General features: G+C 45.6%; 1 protein-coding gene across 12 annotated transcripts in view; it reads left to right on the top strand.

Moving 5' to 3' along the window:
- The window catches only part of DLG3 (discs large MAGUK scaffold protein 3), a 1213683-nt gene that overhangs the window by 1166226 nt on the left and 33720 nt on the right, over positions 1-13737 (top strand). For all 12 annotated transcript variants that reach the window (XM_069209533.1, XM_069209549.1, XM_069209524.1 and 9 more), the window contains one exon: positions 526-698. In XM_069209533.1, the coding sequence (XP_069065634.1) occupies positions 526-698 (173 nt within the window). The remainder of the gene's footprint in view (positions 1-525; positions 699-13737) is intronic.

Raw genomic sequence — 13737 nt, 5'->3', positions numbered from 1 at the left:
AAAACTACGGAGTAGATTTACATCAAACTTCAGGAGTACTCCTTCTGAGTAAAGTTCTACTTTCCTGCCAAGTTTGGTCAAATCCATTCAGCAGTTATAGTTGCAGGCACACGCAAAATTTTGTTTGGGAGATTAAATAGGAAAGTAAAAAAATTTTCACCCCACCACCCTTAACTGTTTTTCCCCGCCACTGTCAGCATAAAAATTGGCATGCCAGACCTTACCTGACTGCACCAAGAAATCAGGACACTTGCAGCATATCCATCCACGGTATCAAATGCTCTAGGCAAATTAAAAAAAAACATTTTCAGTGTTTAGTGTCTGAACCATAACCACACAGTGGGGACTGTCATAGAGGTAGAAAAGAAAAAACATATATCTATGTATAGTGCTGCAGATGCACGGGCAGAACAGTTCAATGCGAATTACTTTAATGAAGAATCCGCTGGAAAAGTTGTGCTGTTAGAGGTAAGTAACATTTTCTTACAGTGTTATCCCTAAATTGAAACATTTTTCTCCCAACAGATACTACTCGGCCTCGACGGGACACAGAGATGGATGGACAGGACTATCACTTTGTCGCTTCACGAGAGCAAATGGAGAAAGATATTCAGGACAACAAGTTCATTGAGGCTGGGCAGTTCAATGACAATCTCTATGGGACGAGTATCCAATCTGTGCGAGCAGTGGCAGAAAGAGTGAGTATCGTGAAACTGAATAGTGTGTTTTGTGCAGTGATTTACAGATCTGCTGTAAGGCAGTCAGTGCACCAGTACATGTGAAATAGTTGAATCATGCAGACAGTGTATATGACAAGTGGAATTTTTCTAACACCATGAAAAAGGAAAGAATAATATGTATTTTGTGAAAAATACTTACCATGCCTTGTATTATGGTAGCATGTAACCAACTACGGGTTTTGCACGAAGGGGACACAACATATTAGGCAGGAAGAGGGTGTGTGTACAATTGAAGCCTATGTGGGGGCAAATAAAAAAAACAGGTCTGGGTAATTACTTTTGTATAAGTAAAAATACCGAATTTAAACTTGGGTTTGGAGCATATGTCCCAAAACTGTGTTGTGAACCAACAAAGGAACATAAATTGCCCTGTTTTGGGACATCTAACCTAAGCCAAGGATTGTTTTTGTCAGAGGCTTCATTGGGTTTGACCTTGGTGTTTTCAACTTATGCAGAAAATCATTCCTTTTGATTCCCATTAACAGTGTCATAAGACCTGCTGTGTTTAATCATTGAGTGTAGCACTGTGAGCTTTTGGATTTAGACTTGCAATAGTAGACTTCTCTAAGTAGTTGGGGACACCTCTTTACTGGTCTGATGTACCTGTAGAGCATCTCCTTACGTTAGATCTTGTTCACCGGCACCAAGCTCTTTTATTGTGGGGAGTTCGGTCATCCTGAGTTGCAGAATCCCCATCCTTTTTATTATTAGTGGGGTTCCAAAGTGCAGCATGCCCTTAATTTGCAACCTCCTCTTTGTCCTGCCACCCTTTGGCCTTCAGCATTTCTGTCTACAATAACTTAGTGATTTTCTGGATGGTGTCTTGAATAGACTCATTCAGACTGTTGCTTGTCAACCACATAGCTCTGACACGCCACTGCTACAGATTTGAGTGCACTTACCTGGAACATCTGAAAGGTCCACGCCACTTTAGCCTGAAACTGTTTTGTTTTAACAAATTGACTTTTTAAAACGAAAATGTGTGTGTATATTTAGTAAAATAATGTTTTGGTATCTGATGTGGGGGTAGGGCAGCTCTGTGCTTATGAATATATTGAATATTCCTGTGGATGAGAAGAAGGATTTCCGATCAGTATCTGCTTCTATTTCTGTCTCACTTTATTCCTCTGCCCCCTTTTGCCAAAACTACCAGGTTCTGCTGCCAACTCACAGCAGTGCCCTCAGATTCTCTGTGAATAAAGACAAATTTGAGCAGCAGAAAATACATGAATTTATAATACTACCAGTTTGGCATTAAGGCTGGCTAGAGCATTCTGCTAATGGTAGTTTTTTGCAATTTTAAACTCCTTGGAGTATTCAGAGGATCTCTCCTAAAGCACACTTAGTTCACAAGAAGTTGCATCAAAACTGGAAAATAAGTTGAAAAGAGCATTTGCCTGTCTCTTTTCTCTGCCTTTTAAAGGGATGGGTTTGTTACTGTTTCAAGTACTTGTGACTATAAATTAAAGTTCCTTGGTAGGATGTTGGCTCTGTATATACTATTTCAAAGTAAGAAATAGTGTGCACAGAGTCCAAGGGTTCCCCCTAGAGGTAAGATAGTGGCAAAATTAGATATTTCTAATGCTCTATTTTGTGGTAGTGTGGTCGAGCAGTAGGCGTATCAGAGGTTAGTGTTAAGCATTTGTTGTACACACACAGGCAATAAATGAGGAACACACACTCAAAGACTTAATTCCAGGACAATAGTTTTTATATAGAAAAAATATATTTTCTTTATTTTTAGAACCACAAGTTCAAGATTTGAAGTAAGTACATAAAATGCAAGGTACTCTACATAGGTAAGTTAGGAACTTTGAATTAGAGCAGTAACATACACAGTCTTAGTTAAAATGGCAATAAGCTATTTTAAAAGTGGACACTGTGCAAAAATCAACAGTTCCTGGGGGAGGCATGTAAAGGTTAGTTTTTCAGGTAAGTAAGGCACTTACAAGTTCAAGATCCTGGGCATAGGCAGCCCACCGGTAGGGGGTTCAAGGCACCTCCAAAGTTACTGCACCAGCAACACTGGGCCGGTCAGGTGAAGAGGTCAAAGGAGGGCTCAAAACAGATAAACGCCTATGAAGAACAGGGGTGCTCCGGTAAGTAAGTTCCTGAGTCTTCGGAGGGCAGACCAGGGGGGTTTTGTAGAGCACTGGGGGGACACTAGTAGACACACAAACACACCCTCAGCGGCACAGGGGCAGCCTGGTGCAGTGTGAAAAGCAGGCATCAGGTTTTGTATAGGAATCAGTGGAAGGACCCGGGGTCACTCTAGTGGTGCAGGCAGGGCACAGGGGGGCTTCTCGGGCAAGCCATCAACCGGGCTAGGCAGAGGGTCGTCTGGTGGTCACTCCTGCACTGAAGTTTGATTCCTTCTGGTCCTGGGGGCTGTGGGTGCAGTGCTTGGTCCAGGCGCTGGGTTCCTTGTTACAGGCAGTCGCGGTCAGGGGGTGCCTCTGGATTCTCTCTGCATGCGTCACTGTGGGGGTCGTCTCGGGCTACTCACGAGGTCGCAGTCGCCTGGGAGTCCTCCCTTGTAGTGTTGGTTCTCTAGAGCTCGAGCTGGGGGCATCTGGTGCAGAGGGTGAAGTCTCCCGCTTCCGACGGGAAGAGTGAGTTCTTTAAAAGTTGCTTCTTTGTTGCAAAGAAGTTGCTGTGAGTGAACAGTGCCGCTGTTCTCAGGAGTTTCTTGGTCTTTCGGGTTTCAGGGCAGTCCTCTGAGGCTTCAGAGGTCCCTGGTCCCTGTCAGATGCGTTGCTGTGCAGTTTTCTTTGAGTCAGGAGGCAGGCCGTTAGGGCTGGGGCCAAAGCAGTTGTCGTCTCTGCAGGGCTTTCAGGTCAGCAGTCCTTGTTTCAGGCTGCAGGAATCTGATTTCCTGGGTTCTGGGGTGCCCCTAAATACTGAATTTAGGGTTGTGTTTAGGTCAGGAAGCAGTAGCCAATGGCTTCTGTCCTGGAGGGTGGCTACATCCTCTTTGTGCCTCCTCCCTGAGTGGAGGGGGCACATCCCTAATCCTATTGGGGGAATCCTCAAATCTCAAGATAGGGGATTTCTAAAGGCAGGGGTCACCTCAGCTCAGGACACTTTAGGGGCTGTCCTGACTGGTGGATGAATCCTCCTTGTTTTCCTCATTATTTCCTCCAGCCTTGCTGCCAAAAGTGGGGGCAGTGGCCGGAGGGGCGGGCATCTCCACCAGCTGGGATGCCCTGGGGTGCTCTAACAAAAGGCATGAGCCTTTGAGGCTCACCACCAGGTGTTACAGTTCCTGCAGGGGGAGATGAGAAGCACCTCCACCCAGTACAGGCTTTGTTCCTGGCCACAGAGTGACAAAGGCAATCTCCCCATGTGGCCAGCAACTCGTCTGGTTGTGGCAGGCTGGCAGAAACTGGTCAGCCTAGTACTAGGAGTCAGACTGGTATTCAGGAGGCATCTCTAAGATGCCCCCTTGGTGTATTTTACAATAAATTCCACACTGGCATCCGTGTGCATTTATTGTGCTGAGAAGTTTGATACCAAACTTCCCAGTGTAGCCATTATGGAACTGTGGAGTTCGTGTTTGACCAACTCCCAGACCATATACTCTTTATGGCTACCCTGCACTTACAATGTCTAAGGTTTTGCTTAGACACTGTAGGGGCATAGTGCTCATGCACATTTGCACATATGCCCTCACCTGTGGTATAGTGCACCCTGCCTTAGGGCTGTAAGGCCTGCTCAAGGGGTGACTTACCTATGCCACAGGCAGAGTGAGGTTGGCATGGCACTCTGAGGGGAGTGCTATGTTGATTTAGTCATTTTCTCCCCACTAGCACACACACAAGCTGTGAGGCAGTGTGCATGTGTTGAGTGACGGGTCCCCAGGGTGGCATAAGACATGCTGCAGCCCTTAGAGACCTTCCCTGGCATCAGGGCCCTTGGTACCAGGGGTACCATTTACAAGGGACTTATCTGTGTGCCAGGGCTGTGTCAATTCTGGAATCAAAGGTACAGTTTAGGGAAAGAACATTGGTAGGGGGGCCTGGTTAGCAGGGTCTAGCACACTTTCAATCATAACTGGCATCAACAAAAGGCAAAACGTTAGGGGGTAACCATGCCAAGGAGGCATTTCCTTACATCCTTGGAGAAAACAAAGTAGTTAATTGTGATCCTACTTCACTTTCAGGGGAATCTTCATTAGTTATAAGCAGAAGAAGAGACCAGGACATTTCACTTGGGAGAGGCATTGTGGAACTGGCCTAACCTTCACTTGCTCTGCATTATAGTGTGCTTATGGGATAAATGAACAGTGCTAGTATCATCGCTGCTTTAACCTACAGCATGTTTAGTTCCATTACCATAATTTTCTTTCATGTTTGTTTAACCCCTTCGCTGCCAGGCCTTTTCCCCCTCCTGTGCCGAGCCTTTTTTTGGCTATTTGGAGCAGTTCGCGCTTAGGCCCTCATAACTTTTTGTTCACATAAGCTACCCACGCCAAATTTGCGTCCTTTTTTTCCAACATCCTAGGGATTCTAGAGGTACCCAGACTTTGTGGGTTCCCCAGAAGGAGGCCAAGAAATTAGCCAAAAAACAGTGAAAATTTCGTTTTTTTTAAAAAAAAATGGGCTGCAGAAGAAGGCTTGTGGTTTTTTCCCTGAAAAGGGCATCAACAAAGGGTTTGCGGTGATAAAATCACCAGCTTCCCAGCTTTCAGGAACAGGCAGACTTGAATCAGAAAACCCAATTTTTCAACACAATTTTGGCATTTTACGGGGACATACCCCATTTTTACGATTTTTTGTGCTTTCAGCCTCCTTCCAGTCAGTGACAGAAATGGGCATGAAACCAACGCTGGATCCCAGAAACCGCAACATTTTTGAAAAGTAGACAAAAATCTGAATTCAGCAAGGGGTAATTAGTGTAGATACTACTAGGGTTTCCTACAGAAAATAACAACTGAAAAAGAAAAATATTGAAATTGAGGTAAAAAAACATCAATTTTTCTCTACGTTTTACTCTGTAACTTTTACCTGCAATGTCAGATTTTCGAAAGCAATATACCGTTACGTCTGCTGGACTCTTCTGGTTGCGGGATATATAGGGCTTATAGGTTCATCAAGAACTCTAGGTACCCAGAGCTAATAAATGACCTGCACCCTGCAGTGGGTTTTCAATCTATGCCGGGTATACAGCAATTCATTTGCTGAAATACAAAGAGTAAAAAATTGCTATCAAGAAAACCTTTGTATTTCCAAAATGGGCACAAGATAAGGTGTTGAGAAGCAGTGGTTATTTGCACATCTCTGAATTCCGGGGTGCCCATACTAGCATGTGAATTACAGGGCATTTCTCAAATAGACGTCTTTTTTACACACTGTCTTACATTTGGAAGGGAAAAATGTAGAGAAAGACAAGGGGCAATAACACTTGTTTTGCTATTCTATGTTCCCCCAAGTCTCCCGATAAAAATGATACCTCACTTGTGTGGGTAGGCCTAGCGCCCGCGACAGGATATGCCCCAAAACACAACGTGGACACATCACAGAAAACAGAGCTGTTTTTAGCAAAGTGACTACCTGTAGATTTTGGCCTGTAGCTCAGCCGCCACCTAGGGAAACCTACCAAACCTGTGCATTTCTGAAAACTAGAGACCTAGGGGAATCCAAGATGGGGTGGCTTGTGTGGCTCAGACCAGGTTCTGATACCCAGAATCCTTTGCAAACCTCAAAATTTGGCTAAAAAAAACACATGTTCCTCATATTTCTGTGGCAGAAAGTTCTGGAATCTGAGAGGAGCCACAAATTTCCTTCCACCCAGCGTTCCCCCACGTCTCCCGATAAAAATGATACCTCACTTGTGTGGGTAGGCCTAGCGCCGGCAACAGAAAACGCCCCAAAGCGCAACGTGGACACATCCAAATTTGTGAAGGAAAACAGAGGTGTTTTTTGCAAAGTGCCTACCTGCAGATTTTGGCCTGTAGCTCAGCCGCCACCTAGGGAAACCTACCAAACCTCTGTATTTCTGAAAACTAGAGACCTAGGGGAATCCAAGATGGGGTGACTTGTGTGGCTCGGACCAGGTTCGGTTACCCAGAATCCTTTGCAAACCTCAAAATTTGGCTAAAAAAACACATGTTCCTCACATTTCTGTGGCAGAAAGTTCTGGAATCTGAGAGGAGCCACAAATTTCCTTCCACCCAGCGTTCCCCCACGTCTCCCGATAAAAATGATACCTCACTTGTGTGGGTAGGCCTAGCGCCGGCGACAGAAAACGCCCCAAAGCGCAACGTGGACACATCCAAATTTGTGAAGGAAAACAGAGGTGTTTTTTGCAAAGTGCCTACCTGCAGATTTTGGCCTGTAGCTCAGCCGCCACCTAGGGAAACCTACCAAACCTCTGTATTTCTGAAAACTAGAGACCTAGGGGAATCCAAGATGGGGTGACTTGTGTGGCTCGGACCAGGTTCGGTTACCCAGAATCCTTTGCAAACCTCAAAATTTGGCTAAAAAAAACACATGTTCCTCACATTTCTGTGGCAGAAAGTTCTGGAATCTGAGAGGAGCCACGAATTTCCTTCCACCCAGCGTTCCCCCACGTCTCCCGATAAAAATAATACCTCACTTGTGTGGGTAGGCCTAGCGCCCGTGACAGGAAATGCCCCAAAGCGCAACGTGGACACAGCCAAATTGGTGAAGGAAAACAGAGGTGTTTTTTGCAAAGTGCCTACCTGTAGATTTTGGCCTGTAGCTCAGCCGCCACCTAGGGAAACCTACCAAACCTGTGCATTTCTGAAAACTAGAGACCTAGGGGAATCCAAGATGGGGTGACTTGTGTGGCTCGGACCAGGTTCTGTTACCCAGAATCCTTTGCAAACCTCAAAATTTGGCTAAAAAAAACATATGTTCCTCACATTTCTGTGGCAGAAAGTTCTGGAATCTGAGAGGAGCCACGAATTTCCTTCCACCCAGCGTTTCCCCACGTCTCCCGATAAAAATTATACCTCACTTGTGTGGGTAGGCCTAGCGCCTGTGACAGGAAATGCCCCAAAGCGCAACGTGGACACAGTCAAATTGGTGAAGGAAAACAGAGGTGTTTTTTGCAAAGTGCCTACGTGTAGATTTTGGCCTGTAGCTCAGCCGCCACATAGGGAAACCTACCAAACCTGTGCATTTCTGAAAACTAGAGACCTAGGGGAATCCAAGATGGGGTGACTTGTGTGGCTCGGACCAGGTTCTGTTACCCAGAATCCTTTGCAAACCTCAAAATTTGGCTAAAAAAACACATGTTCCTCACATTTCTGTGGCAGAAAGTTCTGGAATCTGAGAGGAGCCACGAATTTCCTTCCACCCAGCGTTCCCCCACGTCTCCCGATAAAAATGATACCTCACTTGTGTGGGTAGGCCTAGCGCTCGCGACAGGAAACGGACCAAAACACAACGTGGACACATCAAATTTTTTCATGGAAAACAGAGCTTACCTGTGGATTTTGGCCTCTAGCTCAGCCGGCACCTGGGGAAACCTAGCAAACCAGCGCATTTTTGAAAACTAGAGACCTAGGGGAATCCAAGATGGCGTGATTTGCGGGGCTCTGACCAGGTTCTGTTACCCAGAATCCTTTGCAAACATCACAATATGGCCCAAAAACACTTTTTCCTCTCATTTCGGTGACAGAAAGTTCTGGAATCTGAGAGGAGCCACAAATTTCCTTCCACCCAGCGTTCCCCTAAGTCTCTCCATAAAAATGGTACCTCACTTGTGTGGGTAGGCCTAGCGCCCACAAAAGGAAATGGCCCAAAACACAACGTGGACACAACATATTTTTTCACAAAAAACAGAGGTGTTTTTTGCAAAGTGCCTACCTGTGGATTTTGACCTCTAGCTCAGCCGGCCCCGGGGGGGGGGGGGGGGGGGGGGGGGTGGTAACCACTACGTCCGCGGCACAGAAGGGGTTAAAGAAAAAGGGAGGGGTCGATAGGGTTTCTTGTCGAGTTCCTTTAAAAAGTGACCTTTTTTGTTTGTTTTTACTTTGCCCCAAATTGTCGTCTTTTATTGTTTCGCCTGCCAACAGCGTGCATACATGCTGTTGATTGCAAGAGTATTGTTTACAGTAAAGTGCTTGGAGCCTGCCCATTCCTTACCTTTCGTTGTCACTTTTTTTTTTGCTGCCTCCTAATTGGCCCGCGTGTGCCAGATGGTTCTTCCTGTCTTCTCTGGTGCATGGACCAAGCAATGATTGAGTCCTCTTGATTAATGTCCATACACCGCTTGCAGTTATTGAAGTACAATTTCTTTGCTCCTCCCACGTTGCTTCTTCCCGCTCACACTCACTCTTTCTACATGTTGCTCACACTCCTGTACCCCAACCTCTCTGTCGTTGCTTGCCTGTACCCCCACCCCTTCCTCTGTCATGGCTTGCCTTTCCCGCATGAAAAACAAGTATGTTTTTTGCTGCTGCAATCACAAAAATCTGAAAACCAAACCCCCTGTTTGGTGCCACAAGTTGCTTATTCTCCTTTTCATTCCACCTTCTAATTCTTCTGTTACATGTGATTTAATGAACTAAAGTGGTACTTAAGTTGTAAATAAACTTGGCAGGGATAAAAACTGCTTATTTTATGTTAGTATTTATAAATAACAACATGTGGCTTAATCATACATGTCCCCTTTGGAAGGCTCTTTTGAGGCAATGAAGTCTAGTTAATGTAGCATCGCTTTTAAACACCCCCCCCCCCCACCCCTGCACTTTCAGATAGCTCACTCAGTCTCTCGCCTTAACGCCTAATGTATCAAGGCGTGTTAGAATTCAAATAGGCAAGACCGGAATGCGTCAAATGTAGCAAATAAGTCAATATTTGTTCCGGTGATGAGGAAAGAGGATTAATTTGTTGTTGTTGGCACCACAAACAAAATATCTTCTACTTATATGCATAAGTCTTGTTGGTGCTGATTTCTCTGGCTTTGGACAGTATATCTCTGCACTCCTGGGGAATGTTCAGGTGTGCAAACTCAGGGTGCTCAGGAGCCATGCTGATAACTGCATTGATTGAGGATTTGGATGTAAGACTTGCCTGTTCATTGTTAGCAAATGCAGAGATATTCTCTGTGGGATGCAGGGTTTAACTGACAGGAGAAGAAGCTCTGTGAACCTGTGCTTTCGAGGCCAGTATGGAGCTACCAATATCAGCTTGCATGGTTCTCTTCATTTTTGTTAGGACTCTCTGGATCAAGGGAATGGGCAGAAAGGCAAAGATTCCTGACCATGCTGTGGAAAACGCATTCCCCATGATCCCCTCTGGTGATGCCAGCTTGCATAATATTGGCATTTGGTGTGTGACCGACTGGCAAAGAGATGGAGGTTGGGCTATCGACACTGGGAAAACATGTGGTTGACCGTGGACTTGTCCAGTTCCCATTCGTGACAGACTGATTTTAGTCTCCTGAGCTCATCTGCTACCTTGTTCTTGATGCCTGGAAGGTGAACTGCTGTTAGGAGTATGACATGCTGTACAGCCCAGTTCCAAATCTCCTGAGCTCCCTTGGAGAGAGGAAGAGATCTTGAGCCTCTCTGTTGGTGTAATGCCTAGTAGTGGTATTGTTTGTTCTCACTACTACTTCTGAATCGCTAGCTTTGGGAGGAAAGACTGCAAGGCTAGACGGACTGCTTTTAGCTCTAGCAGATTGAGCATTGTTAGCTCTGGCAGATTGTGCATTGCTTGAAACGATGGTGGCCATTTGCCACTTATCTGCAGGTCCTGTAAAACAGCCCCCCAACCCTCCAGAGAAGCATCTGTGGTGACTATCCTTGGGGCTGGGGGGTGAAGAAAAGATAGGCCAATGGAAGGATGATGTTTCTGAGACCACCACACCAGAGCCTTGGTGATGGCCAGAGTGATTTGGATGTGATCTGCGAAGCTTCAGGAAACCTAGAGCCACTGCAGATTGAGCTGTTCTTGAAGGGGGCGCATTTTGAGTCTGCAGAAAGGAACTACAGGTATGCATGAAGACATCATCCCCAATAACGATTTGTAAAGGCGTACTGAATTGTATTCTTTTGTTTGTACTGACTTTGCCAGAGAGATCAGTTTTTGTTGTCTTTCCACAGTGGGGCAGGCCATGCTGGATTGAGTGTCCAGGTATGCCCCTAGAAAAGTTATCATGCTTGATGGCTTTGGTTTGGATTTCTTCCAGTTTATAGTCAGACCTAAGCTGTTGAGTAAGGCAAAGCACTTTCTTGTTGACCTGCGTGCTGCTGAGAAGGTGTCTGCTTTTATCAGCCAGTCGGCTAAGTATGAGAATACTTGATGTTTTCTCCTCCTGAGAAAGGCTAAAATAGCAGCCAGGCACTTTGTGAATATCCTGGGAGCTGATCTTAGTCCGAATGGAAGGACTGGAAATTGAAAATGGCTTCCGGCTACCATGAATCTTAGGTACTGTCTGTGGGCTGGGTGAATTGGGATGTGGAAATATGCATCCTTTAGGTCTACGGTAGAAATAGTCTCCCTAGTTCAACCGAAGAAGGACGTCCTGTAGGATGATCATGCGGAAAAACTGTTTTCTCAAATAGGTGTTTAATTCTCTGAGATCGAGGATCAGTCTTGCCACTTTTTGCGAATGAGGACGAATCTGGAGTAGAATCCTTTCCCTCGCTGTGACGGATGCACACTTTCTGTTGCGCCCTTGAGGAGGCTGTCTTTGGGAGTATTGCTGTTGAAATTGCTGGGAGGTGGATGCAAACGACAGATAACTGAATTGCTGTTAGCCTCCCCTTTATGGAGGCATTCAACACCCTCTCGTGGCTAGAAAGGAAGACTTAAGAAATTGGAATGTTGCCAAAGATTTTGCTGTCTCAGTGTTGGATTTTATCGACTGCAATGCTTCGTCAATATGTTTGCCGAACAGCACTTGACCATCAAAAGGAAGATCTAATATTTTATTTTGTACTTCCGGATGGAATGATGTGGCCTTCAGCCAACCTTGCCTTCGGAGGACAGCAACCCCTGCAAGCCGGCAAAACGCTGTAGGGGCTATGTCCATCTCACAATCTATTATCTCTGCCAGTGTGCATTCTCCTTCAGGTAATGTTTTTCTATCCTCTGATTTAATGTCCCCTGGCAATTGATCAAGAAATGGGGCGATGTCAGCCAGGGAGTTAGCCGCTCTTATAGTTAGACTGGACATAAAGGAAAATCTTTTGCCAATATTGTTTAATCGTCTACCCTCTTTGTTGGGAGGTGCGGAAATTGGTGTAGAGGGATTTTTGGATCTTCTCTGGGCTGCTTGCGTTCCCATTGAATCTGGGTGAGGGTGACCAGTCAAGCATGCTGGGGCATCTTCAGGTGCTTTGTACTTTTTATCCAGGCGTGGAAGCACTGCTGTGACTGTCGCTGGGTTTTGCATAACCTTCAAACCCTCCTCCCATATGTAACTGACTAGTGGCATACTGACTTTTGAAATGGTTCCTTAAAGTCATACAGAAAACAATCAGTTTGCTTGGATGGCATTGGAAGTGCAAAATGCTTAGCAGCCCTTTCCTTCAGATTGTGGAATCCTCTGATGTCCTCGGAGGTGAATCTACTTTTGAAGGAGAAGGTGGAGCTGGAATAATATACTCATCTGACTCCGACTGATTGTCGAGGAGCTCACCTTCTTCTTGTTCTCCTTCCATTATGTCAGTCTCATGTGGTAGGGTCATATCCGGTGTGGCCACATTAGTCAGCGGTAGAGTGGTTGGTGTCTGACGCGGGGTGAGTACCTGAGAAACTGGCAATGATTGTGGGTGAGGTGGACCTCTTCTGTAGCAGGAAAGCAGCTACTGTAGTCAGCTAACATCGCTCTGAGGTCAGATATTAAAGAGCTTGCCATATACAAAGCCTCTTGATATGCTTGATCACCTCCGTAGTATTGTGGGTCATAAGATTCTCCGTACTTATCATAGTCTTCCTGGTACTTTACATTCAACTGTGAGGTACTGTGCGCTGTCCCAAATGGACCCTCATCAGATTCGTCATCACCCTCCAAGAGATGGACTGGAATTAGAGGGATTATCTTACTAGGAGAAGAATGCTCCGGTGTAAATTTTGTTGTTTCCTGATTTTCGTGAAATTTTTCCCTCATCAACGATGTCGCCCACAAGCTCGTCGACGGTGTCGTAGATGCCTTTGTCAACAGCGTGACCAGAGTAGTCTTCAATGCTGTCCTTGTTGATATCTTAACTGTCAACTGTTTTGTTGTTGAAGCTACCGTTGACGGGGTCGTCGTCGATGAAGACGGCAATGAGGAGACCGTGGTTTACCGTCAATGACGATGACAATGTGTAGTTCGTCATAGAGGCCGTCGACATATTAATCCAGAAACAGTCATCGACAGTGGAATGAATGGACCTCGTTGCTGCTGTCATCGATGAGGATGTCGTCAACGGTGGGGTTTTGGCCAGTGGCCTGTCAACTGTACGAGCAGAGGAAGGTCTTTTAAATGGTTCAGCTGATGGGAGAGGAAGCACAGAAGATGATTTTGTAGGCCTTTCAGAACTGCTGACCTGTTCTCTTTCCCCTTTTGTGGAGAATTTGGGAGGTGATGGAGCGCTGCAGCTGGTCTTTTTGTAGGCCTTTCTTGGCTGCTCTGAGGAAGACCTTCAGTGAGGAGATCTTGCTCTTTTAGATGATTTTCTGGAAGATGAGGAAGAATCATCGCTGTCGGAATCAGAGACTGGGTTATCTTTAGATTTATGTTTTTTCAGCCATATCAATAATCTGCCCTCTCTGTTCTTCAGGGTTTTAGAAGAGAAGTTACGACATACCTTGCAGTCTTTGGGAGAGTGGTCTGGGTAAAGGCAATATATGCAGTTCTGATGAGGGTTATCAGAGTGTAATCTTTTTCCTTAAGGTCTTGCAGGATCTGAACAAGCCCTTCTGTTCCTTGTCAGTCATGGTGTAGGCCTTATCAGCAATCAGTCAGAATTAGTTGTGAAGAGTATAACTGTGGTTATTCCAAAAGTTGAGAAGAGCCGAGCAGAGCTCTGAGA

The sequence above is a fragment of the Pleurodeles waltl genome, chromosome 2_1 (genome assembly GCF_031143425.1).
Source record: "Pleurodeles waltl isolate 20211129_DDA chromosome 2_1, aPleWal1.hap1.20221129, whole genome shotgun sequence".
NCBI lineage: Eukaryota > Metazoa > Chordata > Amphibia > Caudata > Salamandridae > Pleurodeles > Pleurodeles waltl.
The sequence above is the reverse complement of the archived record's forward strand: the minus strand, read 5'-3'. Positions and strand labels throughout refer to the sequence as shown.